Source organism: Salvia hispanica, chromosome 5 (genome assembly GCF_029641045.1).
Source record: "Salvia hispanica isolate PSC_SH4W2 chromosome 5, Shi_PSC_v1, whole genome shotgun sequence".
Taxonomy (NCBI): domain Eukaryota; kingdom Viridiplantae; phylum Streptophyta; class Magnoliopsida; order Lamiales; family Lamiaceae; genus Salvia; species Salvia hispanica.
The window spans coordinates 8,784,263-8,812,029 of NC_142696.1; the positions used below are offsets into that span (position 1 = coordinate 8,784,263).

Sequence of the window (27,767 nt, forward strand, 5' to 3'; positions counted from 1 at the left end):
TCCAACCTTGTGCTCCAATCTTTTCTGGAGGGGTTGACTGTCTTCTCTAAAATGCTCTTTATTTCCCTGTTTGAGATCTCTGCTTGCCCATTGGCTTGAGGGTGATAAGGACTAGATAGGCGGTGATGAACTCCGTACTTCTTCATCAATGCTTCGACCGTTCGGTTGCAGAAGTGAGTCCCTTGATCGGAGATGATTGCCCTTGGTATCCCAAATCGGCTGAATATATGACTCTTGAGGAACTGGGTGACTTCTTTAGATTCACAAGTGCTTGTGGCTTTGGCTTCTATCCACTTTGATACATAGTCAACTGCCACCAGGATGTAGGAGTTCCCATAAGATGAGGGAAAAGGTCCCATGAAGTCCATACCCCAGATGTCGAACACCTCACAAACAATTACTGGAACTTGCGGCATTTCGTCCCTCGCGGAGATCCCACCGGTAAGTTGGCAACGGTCACAGCCTTTGCAGAACTCGTATGCATCTCTGTTCAGGGTTGGCCAGTAGAATCCGCTCTCCAGCACCTTTCTGGCAGTCTTCCTTGGCCTGAAATGTCCTCCACATGCCAAGGAGTGGCAATGCGTTAGTACACCCCGTTGCTCCCAGTCGGGAACACATCTCCTTATGACCTGGTCGGTTCCTGCCTTCCACAAGTTTGGGTCGTCCCAGAAATAATACTTTGCTTCGCTCTTGATCTTCATCCTCTGAGCCTTTGTCACGTTTGGAACCATTGGTAGCTCTCCCGTCACTAGGTAGTTGGCCAAGTCCGCATACCAGGGTTCCTGTCCTACTTTCTCCTTGCCCTTGGTTGTTGCGTCCTGCCTAGTAAGCCTCATCACTTCTTCCCAATCGATCTTCCTTGCGGAGAAAATCACTTCACACAAATGCTCTTCCGGGAATCGATCTCTCACATCCTCACTGTTCCCTTCTTGTATTATTCTGCTCAAGTGGTTCGTTACTTTGTTTTCAACCCCCTTTTTGTCTTCTACTTCCCAATCGAATTCTTGTAAAAGCAGCACCCATCTGATCAGTCAGAGTTTTGACTCCTTCTTCACAATGAGATACTTAATTGTCGCATGATCAGTATAGACGATGACTCTGGATCCCAGTAGGTACTGCCTGAACTTTTCGAATGAATAGACAACCGCCAACATCTCCTTCTCGGTGGTGTCATAATTCCGCTGGGCTTGATTCAAGGTCTTAGATGCATAGAATATCACGTACCTTTTCCCATCGATCTTCTGACCCAGTACGGCCCCCACTGCATAGTCACTAGCATCGCACATCACCTCTAAGGGGTGATCCCAGTTAGGAGCCTGAATAATCGGTGCAGAAATCAATTTTTCATTAAGGAGGTTAAAAGCAGCCTTGCAATGCTCGTCGAAAATGAACTCCACCTCGTTCTGGAGAAGTCTGGTAAGGGGTCGGGCAATCTTGGCGAAATCCTTGATAAATCTTCGATAAAATCCAGCATGGCCCAGAAAACCTCTTATTCCATTCTGATCAGTAGGGAAGGGTAGTTTGGATATGACATCCACCTTAGCTTGATCCACCTGGATTCCCTTTTCTGACACCACGTGTCCTAAGACAATTCCTTCTGTAACCATAAAGTGGCATTTCTCAAAATTTAAAACCAGACTCTTTGCTTGACACCTTTCTAGTACCACATCCAAATGTTGCAAGCAGGAGTCGAAAGAGTCTCCATAGACAGTGAAATCATCCATAATTGTTTATTCGATCTCTTCGTCAGTCAACCCCCGGCTACTGATCAGATCACACCATGCAGCTGCTTCCACATCAACCTGGGCATACACATCCAAGGCTTGAAGCTTTTCCTGCAATAATTCGGTCTCAAGAAATTCTTGGACTAAGGGGTCAATTACATCAACATAACATAGATTTTCAGAATCTATTGGTTTTTTCATGGCTTCATTGATGTCAAAAACAAATTTCTCACCATTAAAGTCAATACAGATTGTCCCCTCAGCCATATCCACAATTGTCTTAGCTGTTCTTAAAAATGGTCTTCCTAACAATATCCCGCTAGACTCCCTAGCTTTTGGTTCACTCATTTTAATTACATAAAAATCAGCGGGATAAGTAAAGTTTTGTATCCTGACCAACACGTTTTCTAACACACCCTCAGGATTTATACATGACCTATCAGCCAGTTGGATCAACACCCTAGTATTTGACAACTTTACCCCCTTCAACCGATTATAAATGGATAACGGCATAACATTGATAGATGCTCCTAAATCACACATTGCATGCTCGATTTTTACATCTCCAATTGTTATGGGTAAAGTAAACATACCTGGGTCGGCTCTCTTGGGTGGTAGTTTCTCCTGTACAATAGCTGACGCTATCCCTTCCACCATGATTTTTTCATCCTCCTGGGCCTTTCCGGCTATGAACTCCTTTATAAACTTCCCCAGAGGGGGCAGTCTCACGGTTTGGAGGAATGGTATGGTGACATCCAGCTTTCCAAAAATCGACATGAAATCCACAGGGTTTTCTTTCTTCCTCTTCGTAACAAACCGATATGGAAACGGTTTTTCTCCTTTAGCCTCTCCAGTTAGTCCTTGTGGACTTTCCCTTGGTGCCTCCCGGGTTTGAGGTTCCGATGTGGGCATTGCTCCTTCCGGTTGCTCATTTCCAGGTTGTGTTTCTCCCTCCTTTCCTTCCACAGTAGGCTTCTCGTTTAGAAAAAACGGATCATCCATCTGAGGCAGAGGCCTCTTGAGCTCTTCCGCTGAGATGGTGTCGCTCAGAACCCTTTCTCTACTAGACTCCCCAATAGGGTTCTTGAGTTGAGGTCCATTATAGGCTGTTCCGGACCGCAGTGTAATCTTACTCACATTTGCCTTTTCAGGTACATGGTCTGTAGATGGGAGTTTCCCTGAGTTCCCTTTCATTTCACCCACCGAGTTAGCGAGCTGGGCCAACTGCCTGTTCATCATATCCATATTTGCCCTAACGAGTTGTGCTGGTACTGATTTTGGTTTTGGTTGTGGGTGTTATGTTGAGGCCCTGGGTTAAATTGGTTCTGGTTTTGGTTCTGGTTTTGGTTCTGGTTGTTTCGCTGATGGGGTGGCACATAGGCAGGGTTCAGGTTCTGGTTTTGAGGGTTTTGGTTCTGAGGATGCTGGTTTCTTCCTACCCAGTTAGACTGGTAGTCAGGGTTTGTTGGGCCACGGTTCGAATTTTGATTCGGGTGGGGGTTGGGTTGATTTTGAGCCTGATTTTGGTTCTGATTCTGATTTCCATCTCCCCATCGGAAGTTTTGGTGGTCCCTCCACGGTGCATCCCTCTACCTTCCCGGAATCCAATTGCCATTGGAATTGTAGTATCCTGCGGCATTTGCTTGCTCCACATCTGGCGAGTTGTTCGGCTGATCATATGGTAGTTCCGGGGCCTCTTTGCCTCCAGTCGGAGAAGGTGATGGAGTGTTCTGCTTGATTGCAGTCAGCAACTCCTTCTTTAATTCCTCCATCTTCAAATCCATTTGTTCCTCCTGGTCAGTAGCCTTTCTCTGCTGTACCCATCCCTTGCGTTGTCGTACGTCTTCTTCGCATTCAACAGCTTGCGTAACACCTTTTTGGCTTCACTGACTCTCAACTGGGTGAAATCGCCTCCGGATGATGAATTCGCCAGATCCTTGGTCTCCTTGTTCATCCCCTCATAGAAGGTGTGGTGCACCTCTATCTCCTTCATGCGATGGTTGGGGTATGACTCCAGAAGACTCATGTACTTCTCCCAGTACTCGCTCAGGGTTTCATCATATTCTTGCCTTATGCACGATATTTTCCTCTTCAATGCACTTGTCTTTGAAGACGGGAAGAACTCAGCTAGGAAAACTGACTTGAAATCGGCCCATGTATTGATGGAGTCGGCTGGCAGGCGCATGAACCAGGTGTTGGCCTCTCCCTTTAGGACAAAAGGTAGGGCCTTCAGTCTGTAATTGTCCTCGCTTGCTCCTGCTGGCCGCCTCTGCGCCTTACAGATCTTGCAGAACTCATTTAAGAATTCGTAGGGTCCCTAGTAACTCTTCCCACAGTACGTCGGTAGGATTGCAATCACGTGGGGTTTCACATCACAGGCGGTCTGGCCTGGGGTGACCACTATGGCTTGTGGGGGATCTCCGTCAGCGTGTGCAATAAGTGTTGCGAGCTCGGGATCGTCCTCACCTTGCTCAGCCATTCTCACTAGTGTTCTTACTGGTTGGGGTAGAAGCTCCTGGAGTTGGTACTCTAGATCTTCTTTCTCCTCATCGCTGCTCGTGCCTAGGTCGGACAGTGCTGTCGACAGGCCTGAACGAGTGGTAACGAGTATTGTTCCTCGGGGAAGTTTCCTTGGTCTCCACTGGCCAGGAGCCGAGCCACTTCTCATAAACTGAAAACAAAAAGAAAAGGAAAATTATAAACAGTATGTACACCAAAAAGATCACACACAATAACAGCTATGAACGCCATCCATCTTGGCAACGGCGCCATTTTGATGAGGCCCTCTCGTCAGGTTTTCGTATGTAATTTGGAGTGTATCCAACTGATCAGGAAGAGATTCCCGACCCAGCTGAGTCGTTGGTACGACAACCAGGACCTGGTTTCAAACAAGTTTCCTCAACCCACTTCTACTGATTAGTATAGTGGAGGTAAGGGTCGAATCCCACAAGGATGGACACGTTCGGATAACTGCGGTGACTTTCCTGGGTGTTTTTGGTTAGCTACCACGCTTGGGTTGAGATTTTACCTAGGAAAGAAATAAAGGTGGTACTCTACTGACTAGTAGGCGTGAAAATAACAGGCATGTAGTGGTGTTCGTGAAAATAGGGGACAAGGTGTCTCAGAGGCATATGAAAAGTAGACAATTACTAAAAGAGGAAATTTAGACAACAAGGGTATATCTGGTGGCTGGGTGGCTCTCTGACAGGTCTGGACAGTACAACTGAAAAGTAGGGAACAAAAGCAAAAGTAACTTAAAAGTAAAGTGGTTCAAACTAAAGTTGATTTTGACGTTTTCTTCTTCACCGAGTATTAACAAAAATCATATGAACACAAAAACCATAACTAAACTCAGATTCATAACTTCAAACTCAAGATCCATTGGTTAAAATGCTCAAACTTAAAATGAACGGTGAAACTGCAGTTTTACTTCTACTGACTAACATGCAAGGTGGTGATCACAGCGCAGAACAGAAAGCTCATGCACGAAAATTAGAATGGAAACATGACTACAACTTCAGATCAACAATTCCAGACAAGAAAACACTTAGAAATTAAAAGCAACGACTAGATCTAACTTTCCTAGGTAAAAAACTCAAACCAAAGGGAAATTCGGAATAGAAATTTCATAGCTAAAACGTTTGGATCTTCACCAAGTACTTCAAAAGGCAACAAAGATAAATGTTTGCGACAAATCCAACGACGAAAACAGGTAAAGATTAAACTAGAAAGCCAAATAACGATTGTTTTGCCACTCCGGGCGATGATACTGCTATACTACTACGACAAACTGGCTGGAACGGTGGATTGATGACTTCTCCGACAGACTCTTGGACGTCAAGTGACCATAGCTGTGGCGAGGAACGAGAGATTGGACAATGCTGAAGGACTGATCTTCTAGAGAGAATTCTACTAAGTGTGTTTGAGAACCGAGAACTTAGAACTCCTAACCGAACTCTAAAGAACCAACTCCTTTCTCTCTCTCCAAGTGGCTTCTTTTATAGGGAGGCTTGCCCTTGCTTTTAGGGTAGACTTCCTTCACGTTTTGACTTTTCTGCCCTTGTTAATGATCATCCCAGCTATCCTTCTTCTCCATCTCGAGCCTTTTCTCTGGCATGCATCCTGGTCAGTATTGCACCCTTCTGGCGCCCTTTTCACTTGCGTCACCTGAATCGTCTCCTACTGACTTGGATCATTTAATCCTGCACACTTGAGCAACTATTTTGCAGATAATACATGCATTTCATGACATACTGACCAGTAACCAAGGCTTAGAATACGACTTATCATGACCTTCAGTAGATTACGTCTCCAAACATATTTTCTTCAAAGGGTGGAATATTCTTCTTGGAACTTTGGTTCACCCCTTTATTTTAACCATGTTTGTGGCAAGCTCTTTCTGGCAGAAGTGAAATTCTTTTAGCTTGGTTTCACTACATATACTGTTTCATACCCAATGATATTTTTTCTTTCTTCAACACCAAGTTAAGGCTATCATGTTCTCTTCTTCCTTAACGGGTCGATCGTATTAAATTTTTGAAAAGGTCCATTCACTTTGAGCTGTCTTTAACAAACCACGAATCCATTGATGTGATTCCATTTTTCAATAACGTGATGTCGTTGAACCATTTTAGTGCTACTTCATGACATTATGTCTATGTTTCTAAATCCTGCCACAACTGATTATTTTAGGCCTTGACATGTTTGAACGATATCATTCATTGTTCTCTGGATTTTTTTTCAAATTTTGATCGGGCAGTTTCATCCTATTTTCATGACCTATCCCATGTTCTTCGAGCTCTCGTCAAAAGTAAATTCTCAAGCTTTATGGGTCTTACTTGATACCTCTAAACCATTTAATTCTCAGAATGGACGAGTTATGTTCAATGGAACTTAGTCCTTGCTTTGTTTCAAACCAATTGTCAATGATGAGATTTGAAAGTGTCGAGCTAGAAGTGTTATTCTTATTTCCTTGATTAAGTTTGGAGCCTTTCTGATGAAAGATATTTTGTAGTGCTTCTTTGAGTTGAAATCGGTCTATATCCAAGTTAAGACTGTTTGATTAAATTTTGAGTTTTTAATACATATTCTGAGTTCTTGATGCGACACGACAAGGGAAGGCGGAAGCTTAATCTTTTAAGATACACGCGGAAAATAAGTTTTACAGACAGACACGCACTGAAAGAATACACCAACAAGAGGTGTAGACATGACCAGTAGAACGAGACGAGAAATATTTCGCATTTACGAACTGCTTATAACGAGCTGCTAAGAAATTGAATGTCGTGTTATGTACATAGATAGTAGAGATTTCCCGAACTTGCTCGAACGTAGAAATTGTACTAGGAGAACTTAAGTTAGTCACTCACGACCTGCAAGTTATGGCAATGGGAGACGTCGATATAATCCTAGGAATGGACTGGTTGACCGCAAACTTTGCGATGATTCGTTGTAAGGAGAGGCAGATAACCCTACAAGCTCAGGGTACGGAACCCATCGTGTACCACGGAATCTCGATGAACCGGCGAACCGCCATAATCTCCGCATTACAAGCCACCGTGATGATGAAGAAAGGACGCCCTGCCTACCTTGTCTATCTCCACGGAGAAGAGAAAGAGAAAAAGAGGCTCGAAGACGTCGCCATCGTACGAGATTTTCCAGACGTATTTCCCCAGGTGTTACCTGGACCGCCGCCGGATAGGCAGTTAGAATTTACGATCGACCTTGAACCTGGAGCCGCACTCGTATCCAAGGCACCGTACCGAATGGCGCCTAAGGAATTGGAAAAACTCAAGATATAGCTACAAGAGCTCATGGATTTAGGTTTCGTTAGGCCCAGTGTTTCGCCATGGGGCGCACCGGTGCTCTTCGTTAAGAAGAAAGATGGGTCAATGCGAATGTGTATCGACTATAGAGAGTTGAACAAATTGACCCTCAAGAACAAGTACCCACTGCCGAGGATAGACGATCTGTTCGATCAACTCCGAGGAGCCGGCGTGTTTTCTAAGATGGATCTGAAGTCCGGATACCACCAGCTGAAAGTGCGAAATGAGGATATACCTAAGACCGCATTCCGTACCAGATATGGTCACTATGAGTTCGACGTGATGCCGTTCGGTCTGACAAATGCCCCCGCGGTATTTATAGACTTGATAAACCGGGTATTTCACCCATGCTTGGATAAGTTCATCCTAGTGTTCATAGATGACATTCTAGTCTACTCGGAGGACGAGAAGGAGCACGCAGAGCATCTTCAAATCGCGTTGGAGACGTTGAGGACCGAGAAGTTGTACGCCAAATTCAGCAAGTGTGAATTTTGGCTGAAGGAGGTGAACTTTTTAGGACACATTGTGTCAGCAGAAGGAATCCGAGTGGACCCCGCCAAGGTTGAGGCGGTATAACAATGGAAGTCGCCATCGACACCGAACGAGATTCGGAGTTTCCTAGGCTTGGCAGGATACTACCGAAGGTTCATAGAAGGATTCTCCAAGATAGCGAGACCGATGACCCAGCAACTCAAGAAAGGGATCAAGGTGAACTGGATGCCGGAGTGTGAAGCGAGCTTCCAACTCTTGAAGGAGAAATTGACCACCGCGCCAGTGTTAGCTGTGCCAGAGCTTGGAGTGAACTACGTAGTCTACACCGACGCTTCGAAGGTCGGATTAGGATGTGTGTTGATGCAGAACAACAAGGTGATCGCCTACGCGTCACGACAACTGAAACCGCACGAGTTGAACTACCCCACCCATGATTTAGAGTTAGCCGCAGTAGTGCATGCCCTAAAGATTTGGAGGCACCATCTCTACGGAGTTAGGTGTGAAATCTTTACGGATCATAAGAGTTTGAAGTACTTTTTTGAGCAGAAGGACCTGAACATGCGACAACGAAAGTGGCTCGAGCTGGTGAAGGACTACGATTGTGGCATCAACTACCACCCTGGCAAGGCAAATGTAGTGGCAGATGCTTTGAGCCGTAGAGACCATTCGCAACTCGCTACTTTTCTAACAGATGAGGAAAGTTTGGTACGGAAGTTGAGTAAGTTGCGAATAGAAGTAGTAAGGGCACCCGAAACCGTGAAGGGCCGAATCGCCACTAAGGTAGTAAAGCCTAATCTAAGGACGAGGATCGTTGCAGCACAACGGATGGATGCGAAGTTAGAGGAGATTCGAGTCGAAGTAAGGACCGGTGAATCCGGAAGTTTTAGCGAGGCTTCCGAAAACACTCTCACCTTTGAAGGAAGATTGTGCGTGCCAGACGACGAGGGACTCAAGAACGAGATCATGAGTGAAGCTCACGAAACCCCATACACTGCTCACCCCGGGAGCACAAAGATGTACCAGGATCTGAAGAAGTCCTTTTGGTGGAACGGCATGAAGAGGGATGTCGCAGCTTTTGTGGAGCGCTGCTTAGCCTGCCAACAGGTGAAAGCCTTACACCAATGACCGTACGGGAAGTTACAACCGCTAGAGATACCCGAGTGGAAATGGAAGCACATCGCCATGGATTTCGTGACGCCGTTGCCAAGGACCCTAAAAGGGAACACCACGATCGGGGTGATCATAGATCGACTTACCAAGAGTGCGCACTTCATACCGATCCCCGTGACCCATGGATCGGATAGGCTAGCTCGGATCTACATATAAGAGATCGTGCGATTACATGGAGGCCCGGTGACGATTACGTCTGATCGAGACCCGAAGTTCACCTCAAAGTTTTGGATTAGTCTACAGCGCGAGCTTGGAACACGCTAAAACTTTAGTACGGCTTTTCACCCACAGTCCGACGGACAATCCGAGATGACGATACAAACTCTCGAGGATATGCTAAGAGCCGTGGTGCTCGACCGAGGCGAAAGTTGGGAGACCGCACTCCCTCTGATCGAGTTCGCTTACAACAACAGCTTCCAAGCAACGATCGGCATGGCGCCGTATGAAGCACTTTATGGAAGAAAGTGTAGATCTCCCCTCTACTGGGATGAAGTTGGCGAACGAAGGGCACTTGGACTCGATGCAGTCGAAGAGATGGTCAAAATCGTTCGACAAATCCGTGCGCCTCCCCCAATTTTTCTTCTATTCTCCAATATTTTGTCATCTTTTGAAGAAGAATTGAAGTTTGATCCAAGAATTTTGAAGAACCAAGTCTTTACTTCGTTTCTACCGTTCGTTTTTCTCAAAAAGGTATTCTCATATTAATCTTCTTCTTTCTACTCGATTCCTCTTCTTTCTAACCTATTAATCGGTGTTCTTGAACCCTCATGCATCTTGTTTGAGTGAAAGTGGGATAAAGGGGATATGAAAAATATGTATGTGTGTGTGCGTTGCGTGTGTGTGTGCGTTGCGTGTGTGTGTGCGTTGCGTGTGTGTGTGCGTGTTGCGTGTATGTGTTGTGTGTATGTTGGCAAAATACTCTTGTGTGACACATGTTGATGATTAGATCTAGAGTTGAGATGCGAATGGAACTTATGTGATGAACATGGCCTTGATTGATTGATGATGTTAAGATAAATCGATGGGAAAAGGGAAAGCGTTGAGACATGCATGAGTTAGGAATTTGTGTTGAATCTGATTTGTGATATATGCCTATGTGATTAAAAGGTGAAACCTCGGTTGCGAAGCAGGATAACAAAGGAAAGAATGTACTAGAAATTTAAGCAGTCGAGGTGGCCTTTATTCTTAAACTCTTTTATGTTGCAAATTTATGAATGTGGAGAGATAAGGGCGGTTTAACTGTTATGCCATGCCTATGTCTGTTTGTTGTGATATTGTGCGCCTGATGCCCATTTCGAGAGTTCGCTCCAATGGGCTACAGTGGCTATGGATATGTTTAAACGAATTCGGGTCTGAGTATGGCCGCAAACCCTACCAGGCTGTGTACACGGTGGGATCGGGAGCCGTCCTATCTAGTCGGCCGGTCTCGTGGGCGAAAAGTGTGGCCACACTTTCGTCGCACCATGGAAATGTTGAGATTGTGGAAATTGATGAGAAAAGTGGGGAGTTGTTTGACTGGCCAATCTATGGAAATAATTTTTGTGATACTCGTGATATTCTCTTATAACTGCTTAAAACTCGAGTTCACTATGGTAAGGGTGGCATAACTTGTAAAATATTTTGGCAACGAGTTCACTGAGTATTTTAAAATACTCAGCCCTGCATGTGTTTTCCTTATGTGCAGGTTGAACGGCGACGAGCGGTGGCGGGTGTTGAGCATGTTAACTAATTAAGATGGATGTTTTGAACTTCAAGCGTAGTTGTGTCTTCATACATAGCTGCACTTTCTCTTGGTCGTTTCCGCTAAATTTTCTTTGAACCACTTTAGTATTATTCGGATATTTTGCACTTGTTCCTTTCGTTTTAGAATCTTGAGACATCTTGTGGTATCATTGGGATTTGTTGAACCCTTAAGTTTTGATCTTACTTTATAGTACTTATCCTTCATTATTTCTCTTGATTAAACCATTTGACTTGCGACTCTGATAGTTCGTTTAATACTTAGGTCAAGCCTATTTAAATGAAACCCTAGATATGTTAAATTCTTTTTAAGTCCGTTTTGGTAGCAGTCGCCGCATTTATTGTACCTAGGAGGGCGGGTTGTTACATCGTGGTTCCCACCTTGAGGACAAGGTGGATTTCTACCGCGGGGGAGTTAATACGTTAAATATCTTATTATTATTTGGTTGCATTATTTAGTTAGATAATTCAGGGATTGCATATCTTTTCCATGTCTTGGTTGTCTTGCTCATTAAGTTAGTATTAGTATAAATAGAGCTATTGTTATTGTTGTAACAGCCCGCCCTCCTAGGGTACAATAAATGCGGCGGCTGCTACCCAAACGGACTCCAAAGAAGTAATCATAAGCTAGGGTTTCATTTAAAGAGTTTTGGCCAAAGTATTGAAAAGAATCATCAGAGCAATAGAACAACAACTTAACCTAGAAGCTTAAATGAGAAATAGGAAGGTATCATAAATAACGAGCATAATCTCAAGAGTATGATATGGTTTCCAAGATAAAATCCTCAAGAAAAGCCTAAGGCCTCAAAAGCCAAAGGAATAAGTGCAGAGTATCCATAACAACACTAAAGTGTATCAAAAACTCAGCGGAAGACGACCAAGAGAAAAAGAGCAGCTATATATGAAGACACAACTACACTCGAAGTTCAAATTATCCATCTTAATTAGTTAACAAGCTCAACACCCGCCACCGCTCGCCATCGTTCAACCTGCACATAAGGAAAACACATGCAGGGCTGAGTATTTTGAAATACTCAGTGAACTCGTTGCTAAAACGTTTTATAAGTTATGCCACCCTTACCAAGTGAACTCGAGTTTTAAGCAGTTATAAGAGAATATCACGAGTATCACAAAATATTTTTCCATAGACTGGCCAGTCAAAATAACTCCCCATTTTCTCATAAATTTCCACAATCACAATCATTCCATATTTCCATGGTGCGACGAAAGTGTGGCCACACTTTTCGCCCACGAGACCGGCCGACTAGCAAGGACGGCTCCCGATCCCCTCGTGTACACAGCCTGGTAGGGTTTGCGGCCCGTACTCAGACCCAAATTCGTTAAACATATCCGTAGCCCTATAGCCTAATGGAGCGAACTCTCAAACTGGGCATCAGGCGCACAATATCACAACAAAACAAGCATAGGCATGGCATAACAGTTAAACCACCCTTATTTCTCCACAGTCATAAATTTGCACATAAAAGAGTTTAAGAGTAAAGCCCACCTTGACTGCTTAAATTCCAAGTAGTTTCGCTTTTTCGTTATCCGGCCTCGCAACCGAGGTTTCACCTTTTAAATCACATAGGCGCGTATCACAAAATAGATTCAACACATACTCCTAACTTATGCATGTCTCACTATTTTCCTTTTTTCCCATCGATTTATCTTAACGCCATCATTCAACAAAATCAAGATCAAGTCATGCTTATCATGTAATTTCATTAGTATTCTACCTCTAGATCTATCATCAACATAAGCCACACAAAAGTATTTAGCCAACAAGCACACACCACGCAACACAACACGCACACAACACGCACGCACACACGCACGCACACCCACACACCACATGCATACATAATTTCCATATCCCTTTTATCCCACCTTCACTCAAACAAGATGCATGAGGGTTCAAGAATACCGATTTATCGGTTAGAAAGAAGAGGAATTGAGTAGAATAAAGAAGATGGATATAAAAATACCTTAAGAGAAAAATGAATGGTAGAAATTAAGTATTAGACTCGGTTCTTCAAAATTCTTGGATCAAACTTCAATTCTTCACAAAGGATGGAGGATTATTGGAGTAAAGTAGAAGAAAATTGGGAGAGTAAGGAGAAGATGGAGGGGACGTGTACTTGGGGTGGGATGCGAAAATATGGGGGCTAGGGTTAGGGGTTTCTCTTATTTATAATGCTAAATAAAATCTTTAGGTAAATAAAATAGAATATTTGGTAAGATCTTATTCTCCACAATTAAATAATTAAATATTGTGAAGTAGGCAAGAAGAATTAAAAAAAATAGACTAGGGTATCAAGCATGTAAATTTCGAAATATATGGCTCTTCAATAGCCAAAATTTTGTTTTGGTATATTTCACGGAGTAGAATAAAATATCATGGAGCAAAATAAAAATAAGAATTCTCCCAACTTGGGGTTAAAAGAGGCGTCCCCTATGCCCTTTTAAATAAGGTATGGATTTTTAATATTGACTAAAATGAGATAAGGCAAGATCTCTTGAAGTATGGAAAGATTTGGTAGAATATTTAAATTCTAGGTATGGAAGGAAATCAAATAAGGAATCAATAACAATAAGCAAAATATTACTTCCTTCCCAACATAGTGATTTTCGAAAATCACTATTAAATAAGGGGGGTATCGATTTTTTTCTCATTAAAATAAGGAATAATTGGGTGTTGAATTTAATTTGGAATATCATCCAAAGAATTAAATTAAATCCGGAAAATAAAATTACTTCTTCAAAAAAAAATCAAGGGGGCTGAAAATCACAAGAATTGGGTGACAAGTATTTATGGAAATTTTCTCTAATATTTTCACTCACCCTTAACAAATAATTCACATTATAATAAAATCACATGCCAAATCACATAGTCAACAAATTTGACTTTTCAAACTTCCAACGCAAACCCTAGACTCAACTCGGCCATAGCATCACATGCAATAAATGCATTCACGACTCCACGTCATCAATAATAAATGTTAGGGCTCTAAAATTAGGGTTCTAAATTTCGAGATGTTACATCCTACCACTCTTAAAAGAAATTTCGTCCCGAAATTTGGTACCTCTAGGGGAAGAGTTCCGGGTATATTTCCATCATCTTATCCTCAAGCTCCAACGTGGCTTCCTCGGGCCCGTGGTTTCTCCATTGTATTTTCACGTAGGCAATAGATGTATTTCTCGAGGTTTGAACCTTCCGATCCAAGATCATCCGGGGTTGCTCCTCGTAGCTCAGGTCCGGGTTTACGGCGACTTCCTCGTAGCGAATCACATGCTTCGGATCGAACACGTATTTTCGCAACTATGACACATGAAAGACGTTGTGTATATTCCCAAGGCTGGGCGGCAGCGCTAAACGATAAGCTACGGGTCCTACTCCTTCAAGAATTTCGTACGGCCCAATAAAACGTGGTTTCAGTTTCCCTTTCACCCCGAAACGCGTTATCCCTTTCGACGGGGATACCTCTAGGAAAACTTTATCGCCGTCTTGGAATTGTAAGTCCGTCCGCCGGACGTCGGCGTATGACTTCTGCCTGTCCTGGGCTTCCTTCATCCTCGCACGGAGCTGTCGAACGATTCCGACCATCTCTTCGACTGCATCAAGTCCAAGCGCCCTTCGTTCGCCGACTTCATCCCAGTAGAGTGGAGATCTACACTTTCTTCCATATAGGGCTTCGTACGGTGCCATGCCGATCGTGGCTTGGAAACTGTTGTTGTAAGCGAATTCGATCAAGGGAAGTGCGGTCTCCCAACGTCCGCCTCGGTCGAGCACCACAGCTCTTAGCATATCCTCGAGAGTTTGTATCGTTCTGTCGGATTGTCCATCGGACTGTGGGTGAAAAGCTGTGCTAAAATTCAAGCGTGTTCCAAGCTCGCGCTGTAGAATAATCCAAAACTTTGAGGTGAACTTCAGGTCACGATTAGACGTAATCGTCACTGGGACTCCATGTAATCGTACGATCTCTTGAATGTAGATCCGAGCTAACCTATCCGATCCATGGGTTATGGGAATTGGTATGAAGTGTGCACTCTTCGTAAGTCGATCTGTGATCACCCAGATCGCGGTGTTCCCTTTTAGGGTCTTCGGCAATCCGTCACGAGATCCATGGCGATGTGCTCCCATTTCCACTCGGGTATCTCAAGCGGTTGTAGCTTCCCGTATGGTCGTTGGTGTAAGGCTTTCACCTGTTGGCAGGCTAAACAGCGCTCCATAAATGCTGCGACATCCCTCTTCATGCCGTTCCACCAAAAGGACTTCTCCAGATCCTGGTACATTTTTGTGCTCCCGGGGTGAGCAGTGTATGGGGTTTCGTGGGCTTCGCTCATGATCTCGTTCCTAAGTCCCTCATCGTGCGGCCGCACAGTCTCCCTTCAAAGGTGAGAGCGTTGTCGGAAGCCTCGCTAAAATTTCCGAATTCACCATTTCTTACTTCGACTCGAATCTCCTCCAATCTCACATCTAACCGTTGTGTTGCAACGATCCTCGTCCTTAGATCGGGTTACACTACTAACGCGGCGATTCGGCCCTCTACGGTTTCGAGTGTCCTAACTACTTCTATCCGCAACTTACTCAACTCCCGTACTAAACTTTCCTCTTCTGTCAGAAAAACAGCGAGTTGCGAATGGTCTCTGCGGCTTAAGGCATCTGCCACTACGTTTGCCTTGTCGGGGTGGTAATTGGTGCCACAATCGTAGTCCTTCACCAGCTCGAGCCACCTCCATTGTCGCATGTTCAGGTCCTTCTGCTCGAAAAAGTACTTCAAACTCTTACGATCCGTAAAGATTTCACACCTAACTCCGTAGAGATGGTGCCTCCAAATCTTTAGGGCATGCACTACTGCGGCTAACTCTAAATCGTGGGTGGGGTAGTTCAACTCGTGCGGTTTCAATTTTCGTGACGTGTAGGCGATCACCTTGTTGTTCTGCATCAACACGCATCCTAATCCGACCTTCGAAGCGTCGGTGTAAACTACGTAATTCACTCCAAGCTCTGGCACAGCTAACACGGGTGCGGTGGTCAGTTTCTCCTTCAAAAGTTGAAAGCTCGCTTCACACTCCGGCGTCCAATTCACCTTGATTCCTTTCTTGAGTTGCTGGGTCATTGGCCTCGCTATCTTGGAGAACCCTTCTATGAACTTTCGGTAGTATCCTGCCAAACCCAAGAAACTCCGAATCTCGTTCGATGTCGATGGCGACTTCCACTGTTGCACCGCCTCAACCTTGGCGGGGTCCACTCGGATTACTTCTGCCGACACGATGTGCCCTAAAAAGTTCACTTCTTTCAGCCAAAATTCACACTTGCTGAATTTGGCGTACAGCTTTTCCGTCCTCAGCGTCTCCAGCGCGATTCGTAGGTGTTTCGCGTGCTCCTTCTCGTCCTTCGAGTAAACTAAGATGTCATCTATGAACACTAGGACGAACGTATCCAGGTACGGGTGGAAAACTCGGTTCATCAAGTCCATAAACACTGTTGGGGCATTCATCAGACCGAACGGCATCACAACGAACTCATAGTGACCATATCTGGTACGGAATGCGGTCTTAGGTATATCCTCCTTTCGCACTTTCAGCTGGTGGTATCCGGACTTCAGATCCATCTTAGAGAATACGCCGGCTCCTCGGAGTTGATCGAACAGGTCGTCTATCCTTGGCAGTGGGTACTTGTTCTTGAGGGTCAATTTGTTCAACTCTCTATAGTCGATACACATTCTCATTGACCCGTCTTTCTTCTTAACGAAGAGCACCGGTACGCCCCATTGCGAAACACTGGGCCTAATGAAACCTAAGTCCATGAGTTCTTGTAGCTGTATCTTTAGTTCCTCTAACTCCTTAGGCACCATTCAGTATGGTGCCTTAAATACGGGTGCGGCTCCAGGTTCAAGGTCGATCGCAAATTCTAACTGCCTATCCGGCGGCGGGCCAGGTAACTCCTCGGGAAAAATGTCGAGAAAATCCCGTACGACAGCAACGTCTTCAAGCCTCCTTTCCTCCTTCTCTTCTCCGTGGAGATAGACAAGGTAGGCTGGGCGTCCTTTCCTTACCATGGCGGTGGATTGTAACGCGGAGATTATGGCGGTTCGCCGGTTCATCGAGATTCCGTGGTACACGATGGGTTCCGTACCCGGGGCTTGTAGGGATATCTGTCGCTCCTTACAACTAATCGTCGCAAAGTTCGCGGTCAACCAGTCCATTCCTAAGATTAGGTCAACATCCCTCATCGCCATGACTCGCAGATCGTAAGCAACTAATTTAAGTTCTCCTAGTGTGATTTCTATGTTCGTGCAAAATCGGGAAATCTCTACTATCCCTCCTACAAGTGAGGACACCATCATCTTATGTTCGGATTTCCTAACAGGCAAGCTCACGGTATGCACACACAACTCAGATATGAACGAATGTGATGCGCCTGTGTCAAACAAAACAACAATAGGGGTATCAAGGATTTCGCCTATACCTGCCAAATTGCCACTCTCGTGGTTCCCTTGCTCAGTCTTGGGCTGCTTCTGACTCATGGCGTACGCTCTAGCCGAGGCGGGAAGTCTTAGGCGGACAGGTTGTTGCAGCCGCGGTGGCTGGTCCCGGTTCGCTCCCGAGCCCGTAGGTGGCGCCCTCGGCTGCTGACGGAAACCCTGATGGTTCTGACTCGACCCGGTTCCCATATTCTTGCTCGGACACTCCCTCGAGAAATGACCGTTCCCTCCACAGTTGAAGCACCTAGTTGGGTTCGGTCCTCTACACTCCCCGAAATGGTACTTGGCGCAAACGTTACACTGGGGTGGCCTGGCCCGGGGGTCGCTCCTCGGTTTAAACGAAGTCTGTCCTCCTCCGTACGGCGGCCTGTTCTGAGCAGGGCGGTATCGCTTGTTGTCATAGTGAATCCTACCCTCATCCCACCTCCTCTTGTCGTGGTTAGGGCGTGGCGGGGGTAGTGCCGTTGTAGTGTTCCCCGCGCTTCTCTCCTTTGGCATTGCTGCCTCTACATCCAGTGCGAGGGCCAGCGCCTCGGCGTAAGTAGGGTTCCCACGGACTGCCAATGTCATCCTAATCTCGTGCCTTAGACCCTCACGAAACTTATCGGCCAGCTTCTCATCGGTATCCGTCTATTCCGGCGCATAGCGGGTCATGTCACAAAGTGCGCGGTCATATTCGGTCACGGACAGACGTCCCTGGGTGAGGTTGTGAAACTCGGCTGCCTTTGCCTTGCGGTAGCTTTTGGGTATGTACTTGTCATAGACTTCGGTCTTGAAGTCCTCCCATGTCATCCCGTCCACTCGATCCTGGGGCATGGTCTTTAACTTTGTGTCCCACCAAAAGTCGGCGGACCCGGTCAGTTGATGCGTCACGCAGATCATCTTTTCCGCATCGTTGCACACTAAGGTCTTGAAGATGCGCTCCAAAGCGCGTATCCAGGTATCAGCCTTTGCGGGTTCACCCATCCCGTCGAAGGTAGGAGGCCTTTGGTCAAGGAATAGTTTCACGACCTACCTATCTACTCGTGGAGGTGGTGGTGGCAGCCTTGGTTGTGTCACGCTGTCTTCTTCCGAAGCCCGGGAAGAGGGTTCCTCGTTCCTCACGTTGCGTCTAGGCGGCATTCTGATTCATTTCACTCGAGTTGTTAGCGTACTTATTCAAACCCAAAATAGGGACGTGGTACATTGGAAAACAAAATTTTACTCCTTCTACAAGTAGGGTCCAAGGAAAGACCACACAATAGCAGTTATAAAGAAAAACAGTTGTGTAAGAGAAAGCATGATAAGGTTGCACCATAAGGTGGAAAACACTTGGAAGATAATAGAACGAGCAAGTATATTCACGCAATAAGGATAGAAAAGAATGAAGACGGCTCATTGCCAGATAATAAAATGAAAGGTGCGAATTCCCCATTAAATCTCAAAAGTGGTCTCAAAAAGGTCTTGGTACAATGAATGAAAAGGAGCGAAACAATTGCGAAAGAAAATGACAACGTAAATAGAAGTTCTAGAATTCAAAACATGGGGAAAGGAAAAACAAAATCACTATCCGAGCACTAGACATCTCCGCCCTCGTCCTCTTCGGGTTCTTCCGACTCTCCGACACTCTCCGGGTTTGAACTCTCTCCCTTCTCGAACGGTCCCATCTCCTCGTCGCTTAGGGGCGAAGGAATCGAGGTAAGCATCTCTTCGGCCTCTTTTATGATCCTTCGAGGGGCCGAAACGCGCATCCTAAGGGTCCTACGGGGAACGCGGGCAACGTGCGGCTCCTCGTCATCGCAATACTTCATTTGACGTGCTGCTCCTGGCGAGTACCTTTGCGTTGGCGGATGGAGTGGAGGTCCGTCAGCGGCGGCAGACATGGCCGGAAGTAAGACTCCTATTAGGCCGACGAAGTCTCCTCGAGGCGTGTATTTGGGCGGGCTAAACCAGGTGTAGGATACTGGGGCTTGAGCGGTCCACTCGCTCCAAGGGGAAGGTAGTATGTGGATAAATCGCATGATTCCCTTGTGATGGGTAGTTCCATACGCGTAAGCGTCCAGCCAATGACCGTAGAAATCAGTGACGAACTTCAGGAGGAACTCTTTTCCGTCCCATTCCAGCTCTCTATAGCACTCCACCGGAAAAGGGAAAAAGGGCGCATAAGGTTGTGATAAGGGCGCATAAGGGCGTGATAGGGTTGAACCATCTACATAAAGGGAAAAAGGAACAAGTCAGCACCGCCACAAGGGTGGAAAAGAATAGTAAGTGTGTGATCTCAAATGGTGCTGCGAATGTGTATAAAAGTCAAAAGGTGATGGTACAAAGGTAGCGTCGCGTCCAAAGTTCTCATTCTTAAGATAACCATTCGTGCGTTTTCCCATTCGCGTTTCGTCGAATCTCCACATACACTAACGGCCTTATACTAGTCATTCCATGTTTCTATTGTTGGTACAAGCGCTGTGATCGTATAGCTAAGTCATGCTAGGTTCCAAAAAGTCCAAGTCTAAGCATCGCAACATTTCAACATGATCTCACATAAGCACATTCGCATTTTACAATTTTCACAAGTTCTCATACAACATTCAACAAATCACCATTCAAGAAGCATCGCTTCACATTCATAATATTTCCAAACTCCTAGGAACCATCATTTAAGAAGCATCGCTTCACAAGCACGCAATAATCTCAACACTTAAGGCATGCTTCTCACAAAAATAGCACTTTCCACCAAAATTTCCAAGAGCATAAAGTTTCACTCATAGCAATATTCTGTACCTCTTTCTTCGTGGTTGAACGAGACGAGTTGCGGTGTTGAGCCTTCCGTATTCAGTTTATTAACAAAAGATTACGAGGACAACTTATTTTGAAAAGACTCTTGGGTCCAAAGAGGAAAGAAACTGAGGCTCTGATACCAACTGTAACAGCCCACCCTCCTAGGGTACAATAAATGCAGCGGCTGCTACCCAAACGGACTCCAAACAATTAATCATAAGCTAGGGTTTCATTTAAAGAGTTTTGACCAAAGTATTGAAAAGAATCATCAGAGCAATAGAACAACAACTTAACCTAGACGCTTAAATGAGAAATAGGAAGGTATCATAAATAACGAGCATAATCTCAAGAGTATGACATGGTTTCCAAGATAAAATCCTCAAGAAAAGCCTAAGGCCTCAAAAGCCAAAGGAATAAGTGCAAAGTATCCATAACAACACTAAAGTGTATCAAAAACTCAGCGGAAGACGACCAAGAGAAAAAGAGCAGCTATGTATGAAGACACAACTACACTCGAAGTTCAAATTATCCATCTTAATTAGTTAACAAGCTCAACACCCGCCACCGCTCGCCGTCGTTCAACCTGCACATAAGGAAAACACATGCAGGGCTGAGTATTATGAAATACTCAGTGAACTCGTTGCCAAAAAGTTTTATAAGTTATGCCATCCTTACCAAGTGAACTCGAGTTTTAAGCAGTTATAAGAGAATATCACGAGTATCACAAAATATTTTTCCATAGACTGGCCAGTTAAAATAACTCCCCATTTTCTCATAAATTTCCACAATCACAATCATTCCATATTTCCATTGTGCGACGAAAATGTGGCCACACTTTTCGCCCACGAGACCGGCCGACTAGCAAGGACGGCTCCCGATCCCCTCGTGTACACAGCCTGGTAGGGTTTGCGGCCCGTACTCAGACCCGAATTCGTTAAACATATCCATAGCCCTATAGCCCAATGGAGCGAACTCTCAAACTGGGCATCAGGCGCACAATATCACAACAAAACAGACATAGGCATGGCATAACAGTTAAACCACCCTTATTTCTCCACATTCATAAATTTGCACATAAAAGAGTTTAAGAGTAAAGCCCACCTTGACTGCTTAAATTCCAAGTAGTTTCGCTTTTCTGTTATCCGGCTTCGCAACCGAGGTTTCACCTTTTAAATCACATAGGCACGTATCACAAATTAGATTCAACACATACTCCTAACTTATGCATGTCTCACTATTTTCCTTTTCTCTCATCGATTTATCTTAACGCCATTATTCAACAAAATCAAGATCAAGTCATGCTTATCATGTAATTTCATTAGTATTCTACCTCTAGATCTATCATCAACATAAGCCACACAAAAGTATTTAGCCAACAAGCACACACCACGCAACACAACACGCACACAACACGCACGCACGCACACACGCACGCACACCCACACACCACATGCATACATAATTTCCATATCCCTTTTATCCCACCTTCACTCAAACAAGATGCATGAGAGTTCAAGAATACCGATTTATCAGTTAGAAAGAAGAGGAATTGAGTAGAATCAAGAAGATGGATATAAAAATACCTTAAGAGAAAAACGAATGGTAGAAATTAAGTATTAGACTCGGTTCTTCAAAATTCTTGGATCAAACTTCAATTCTTCACAAAGGATGGAGGATTATTGGAGTAAAGTAGAAGAAAATTGGGAGAGTAAGTTGAAGAGGGAGGGGACGTGTACTTGGGGTGGGAGGCGAAAATATGGGGGCTAGGGTTAGGGGTTTCTCTTATTTATAGTGCTAAATAAAATCTTTAGGTAAATAAAATAGAATATTTTGTAAGATCTTATTCTCTACAATTAAATAATTAAATATTGTGAAGTAGGGAAGAAGAATTAACAAAAATAGACTAGGGTATCAAGCATGTGAATTTCGAAATATATGGCTCTTCAATAGCCAAGATTTTGTTTTGGTATATTTCACGGAGTAGAATAAAATATCATGGAGCAAAATAAAAATAAGAATTCTCCCAACTTGGAGTTAAAAGAGGCGTCCCCTATGCCCTTTTAAATAAGGTATGGATTTTTAATATTGACTAAAATGAGATAAGGCAAGATCTCTTGAAGTATGGAAAGATTTGGTAGAATATTTAAATTCTAGGTATGGAAGGAAATCAAATAAGGAATCAATAACAATAAGCAAAATATTACTTCCTTCCCAACATAGTGATTTTCGAAAATCACTATTAAATAAGGGGGGTGTCAATTTTTTTCTCATTAAAATAAGGAATAATTGGGTGTTGGATTTAATTTGGAATATCATCCCAAGAATTAAATTAAATCCGGAAAATAAAATTACTTCTTCAAAAAAAATCAAGGGGGCCGAAAATCACAAGAATTGGGTGACAAGTATTTATGGAAATTTTCTCTAATATTTTCACTCACCCTTAACAAATAATTCACATTATAATAAAATCACATGCCAAATCACATAGTCAACAAATTTGACTTTTCAAACTTCCAACGCAAACCCTAGACTCAACTCGGCCATAGCATCACATGCAATAAATGCATTCACGACTCCACGTCATCAATAATAAATTTTAGGGCTCTAAAATTAAGGTTCTAAATTTCGAGATGTTACAATTGTCTTCAATCATGGAATGAATATTTGAATTTACGTTTCTTTCTGTTTTATTTTACGCACTTTGTTTAAGCTTGAGTTGTCGACAGGATTCCGCCTCCCGGGACTTCTCTTTTATCTTATTTATCACCTCCGGCATCGTGGTAAGGGAAATATCCTTATCACTCTCATACGTACTTGACAGACCAGAGTGTTTCCCCCCACTCACTCGAGTGTTGTGATGGTTTTCGTATGTAATTTGGAGTGTATCCAACTGATCAGGAAGAGATTCCCGACCCAGCTGAGTCGTTGGTACGATAACCGGGACCTGGCTTCAAACAAGTTTCCTCAACCCACTTCTACTGATTAGTATAATGGAGGTAAGGGTCGATTCCCACGAGGATAGACACGTTTTGATAACTGCGGTGACTTTCTTGGGTGTTTTGGTTAGCTACCACGCTTGGGTTGAGATTTTACCTAGACAGAAAATAAAGGCGGTACTCTACTGACTAGTAGGCGTGAAAATAACAGACATGTGGGAGTGTTCGTGAAAATAGGGGACAATGTGCTCAGAGGCATATAAAAAGTAGACAGTTACTAAAAGGAGAAATTTAGACTACAAGGCATATTTGGTGGCTGGGTGGTTCTCTGACAGGTCTGGGCAGTACATCTGAAAAGTAGGGAACAAAAGCAAAAGTATCTTAAAAGTAAAGTGGTTCAAACTAAAGTTGATTTTGACGTTTTCTTCTTCACCAAGTATTAACAGAATTCAGATAAACACAAACATCATGACCGAACTTCAGATTCACAAATTCAAACTCAAGATCCATCGATTTAAATGCTCAAACTTAAATTAAACAGTGAAACTGCAACTTTACTTCTACTGACTGACATGCAAGGTGGTAATCACGGCGCAGAACAGAAACTCATGCACGAAAACTTGACTAAACATAGCTACAACTTTGAATCAACAACTCCCGATAAGAAAACACTTAGAAATTGAAAGCAATAACTAAATCTAACTTTCCTAGGCAGAATGAAGCAAACTCGAACCAAAGTGACATGCGAAATAGAAACTCCATAATGTAAATGTTGGAAAATAACAAAGTACTTCAAAAGAGCAAAGCGATGAGTGTTTGCAAATAACTAACGATGAAAACAAGTAAACTTTAAACTAAGAAAGCGATTAAGATTGTTTGTGCCACTCCGGGCGATGTACTACTACACTGCTACGATAACTGGCTGGAACGGCGGACTGATGACTTCTCCGGCAAACTCTTGGACGTCAAGTGACCATGGCTGTGGCGAGGAACGAGAGGTAGGATAATGCTGAAGGACTGATCTTCTAGAGAGAATTCTACTAAGTGTGTTGATAACCGAGAACTTCTAACCGAACTCTAAGGAACCAACTCTAAGTGTGATTGTTCGAACTGCTTCTCTCTCCCCAAGTGGCTTCTTTTATAGGGAGGCTTGCCCTTGCTTTTAGGGTAGACTTCTCCCGCGTTTTGACCTTTTTGCCCTTGTCAATGATCATCCCAGCTATCCTCCTTCTCCATCTCGAGCCTTCTCTCTGGCATGCATCCTGGTCAGTATCGCACCCTTCTGGCGCCCTTTTCACTTGCGTCACCTGAATCGTCTCCTACTGACTTGGATCCTTTAATCCTGCACCTTAAGCAACTGTTTTGCAGATAATACATGCATTTCACGACATACTGACCAGTAACCAAGGCTTAGAATACGACTTATCAGTACTTTACTGACAAAATGATATCGAGTGCTTGTACACTCGGTAATGCCTCATGAATTATTAAAATGATAGTATTACCAACCAGATTTCCTATTTATACAAAGAGTTCTTGTGTATCGGTGGGTTACTCCCTATTGTCTCGTAAAAACTGCATGGTAATCTCATGTAATCTATCGATACATTTTTTTTATATTTTTTTATTTAATTAATATACCAAATAGGGGCATATACATAGGTTTTGAAATTTAAAAAAAGAAATAGAAATAGAAAAACAAAAACAAAAAAGCTTCTTGGGAGGGGCTTGCCTTACTGTGTCCGGTACGTAAGTGTTATACCAGAAAGCCATGATCGAGATCAGTCCGCGCCATGATCTTCTCCCGTTTCCCGGTCAGCCATGTCCGTGTTATAAACAAACAATTTTGCAACAACCAAGAAGAAAACAAAGTTGACAACACTGATCACCGCATAGAACGCATAGTAATAATCCAAATGCGACACATTGAGATTGTTCACGATCCATCCTTTCCCATTCCTCTTCGTAACATCAGCCACCGTCGATAGCAAAAAGCTACTGAGGAAATACCCGATCCCCAAGCTGGTGGTGAAGTAGGCCGCACCGAGGCTCTTCATCCCGTGTGGCGCCTGGTCGTAGAAGAACTCGATCTTGGCAACCTCCACGAAGTTATCCGCCACACCCATCAGGGCGAACTGCGGTAGGAGGATGAAGATGGATAGTGGCACTATCTCGTCCTTCCCGGTGATTCCATTCCTGCGAGCAACGCTGAGGCGTCGCCTCTCGGCCAGGGAGGCCGTGGCCATGATGATTATGTGGAGGACGAGGCCGATCCCCATCCGCTGGAGCATGGTTAGGCCTCTTGGGTTTTTGGTGTATCTGCGGATCAAGGGTACGAGGAGGCGGTCGTAGAGGACGATGGTGACGAGCATGAAGAGGGTGACGAAGGCGTTGAGGGAGGCCGGGGGGATCTTGAAGGAGCCGGGGCCGATGCCCCTCTCCAGAGTGGCGCCCTGCTTGATGAAGAGGGTTTGGGTTTGGGGGAGGAGTGTGCTTGGTATGAATGTTGCTACTAGGATTGGGATCATCTTCATCATTTGCTTTGTTTCTTCCACTTGAGTTACCGGGCACAACATCCACTTCGACTTGGGACTGCTCTGTACTGCAGCTTTGTCCAGAAACCTACGTAGAAGCTCGGATTAAAAGACACGTTTTGACTTTTGACTCCGCATTTATTTTAAGAAATTGTTTGACCTTAGAAAGAAAATGTGTGAAAATATTACCTCTTTTGTCCCTTAAATTTTGTCATATTTTGTCGGGCACGAGCTTTAAGAAATATAATGGAAAGTGCATTGAAAAAGTTAGTTGAATGTGAGTCTTACTTTTAAATACTCATTTTGTCTTCAAGAAATAGGCAACATTGTAAATAACTCGATATTAATGTACAATTGGTAAAGTAGTTTTTGTGGATTGTGGGCTCCACATTATAAAAGATGTGTATGATTATTGATTTTTGGAAATTTTTTCATATTTAGACTTGGTCTAATTTTAGTGGACGACCCAGATGGTAAAACTAGTCTATTTTTTGGGGACGGATGGAGTATTAGTTTTATGGTAATAAAATGTGAGGGAGAATGCGTTAGTGGAATGTGAGGTCCACTGTCAAAAATGGTAAAAGTGAAATGTGACAAATTTTCAGGGACGGAGTGAGTAAAATGAGTATAGTGAGTTACTAGAGTATGAGGTCAACTTACTAAAAATATATTCACGGATAAAGGGAGTACTTAATTATCTAACCTTAGTGTAGATGTATGGTCCAGTCTGAACTTGCCACGACCCGAGTAGTGCTCCATGGGGAGCTCGTGGAGTTCTTTAGGTTCGTCGGGTACAACCACTCTCCACTTCCTCACGGTAGCCACAAGCACCTGGGCCATCCGGGTCAAGGGGCTACCGGAAGGGGGCTTATGCCTATAGAAGCGCGTCCCAACAATAAAGACCATGATCGACACTGCAAGCCCCACTGTTGGGAGGGCATAGCCAACGGTCCACCCGACGTTGTCTTGGATGTAGACGAGGAATGTGTTGGAGAAGAGGGTGCCTAAGAAGATGCTAAACATCCACCAATTGAAGAATGAGAGCTTTTGGAACCTCTCCTTAGGCTCATAGTCATCAAATTGATCAGCCCCCATGGTTGAGATATTAGGCTTGGTTCCACCAGTTCCTATTGCAATTATGTACAAGGCTAGGTAGAAGATCCCTATTTGGAGAGCCGACGCCTTGTTGTCACAATCTTGCTCTTTCACTCCATCCCCACACGACGGGGGGCGTAAGGCCGACAACGAAACAGCCAGCGTTAACAATATCATACCCTGATCATATTATGTAGAAACATCATCAACATCACAAAAATTTAAACAAATAAAATGAAAAGTTTGTTGTCTAGATGAACTACCATAAGGTAAATTGAGGAAGCTATCATGAAAGTCCAATATCGACCGAGATAGGTGTCTGCGATGTATGCACCAATAAGGGGTGTCATCCAAACAGTGCCTATCCAGTTAGTGACATTGTTTGACGATTCAACAGTGCCTTCATGGAGCTTATTTGTGAGATATATCACTAGATTTGATGCAATCCCATAGTAAGCCATCCTCTCAATAGTTTCATACCCTACAACGTACAATTTAAGCAATCCATATATCAAAATATATACATATATCAAAATATATACTACCTCCGTCTAACCTTTTCAACCCACATTCTACTACATTTTTTAAAATCCGTGCTCGGTCAAATATGGTCTTATATTGGTGGACAGAGGAAGTATCGCCATAAAAATGTTGTGGTGCCAAAATAAATTCTTACCAACAATGAAGTAGCAAGCCTTCCATTTTCCAGTGTTTGATCTAAGAACTGGTCTACCTTTGAGGTCGAAGGTACCATCTTGTGTATAATCCCCTTGTGCTTCCTCTTCCACCCTCATCGTCGTCGACATGAGAGAGAGAGAGAGAGGTGTTTCCTTTACAATTAGTTTCTTGAGAGAAAGAATGTGTATAATAATTATACATAGAAGTTTTTACGTCATGTTCAAAGACTTTCCACTACTAAACAAAAACACCTTTATCACATTCTTGCGATTTACTGTAAGTCGATCAATCTCGGATGATACAACAAGTGGGATTTTAATTAATTAGAGAA

General features: G+C 43.9%; 1 protein-coding gene across 1 annotated transcript; it reads right to left on the minus strand.

Moving 5' to 3' along the window:
- Positions 1-24,727: 24,727 nt before the first annotated feature.
- Positions 24,728-27,767, minus strand: LOC125190664 (protein NRT1/ PTR FAMILY 5.2-like). The gene is made up of 4 exons (XM_048088014.2): positions 27,435-27,767; positions 27,022-27,239; positions 26,367-26,938; positions 24,728-25,751 (listed from the first exon to the last, which is right to left on the minus strand). The coding sequence occupies exons 1-4, from the start codon at positions 27,562-27,564 to the stop codon at positions 24,911-24,913; spliced, it is 1,761 nt and encodes a 586-aa protein (XP_047943971.1). The 5' UTR covers positions 27,565-27,767; the 3' UTR covers positions 24,728-24,910.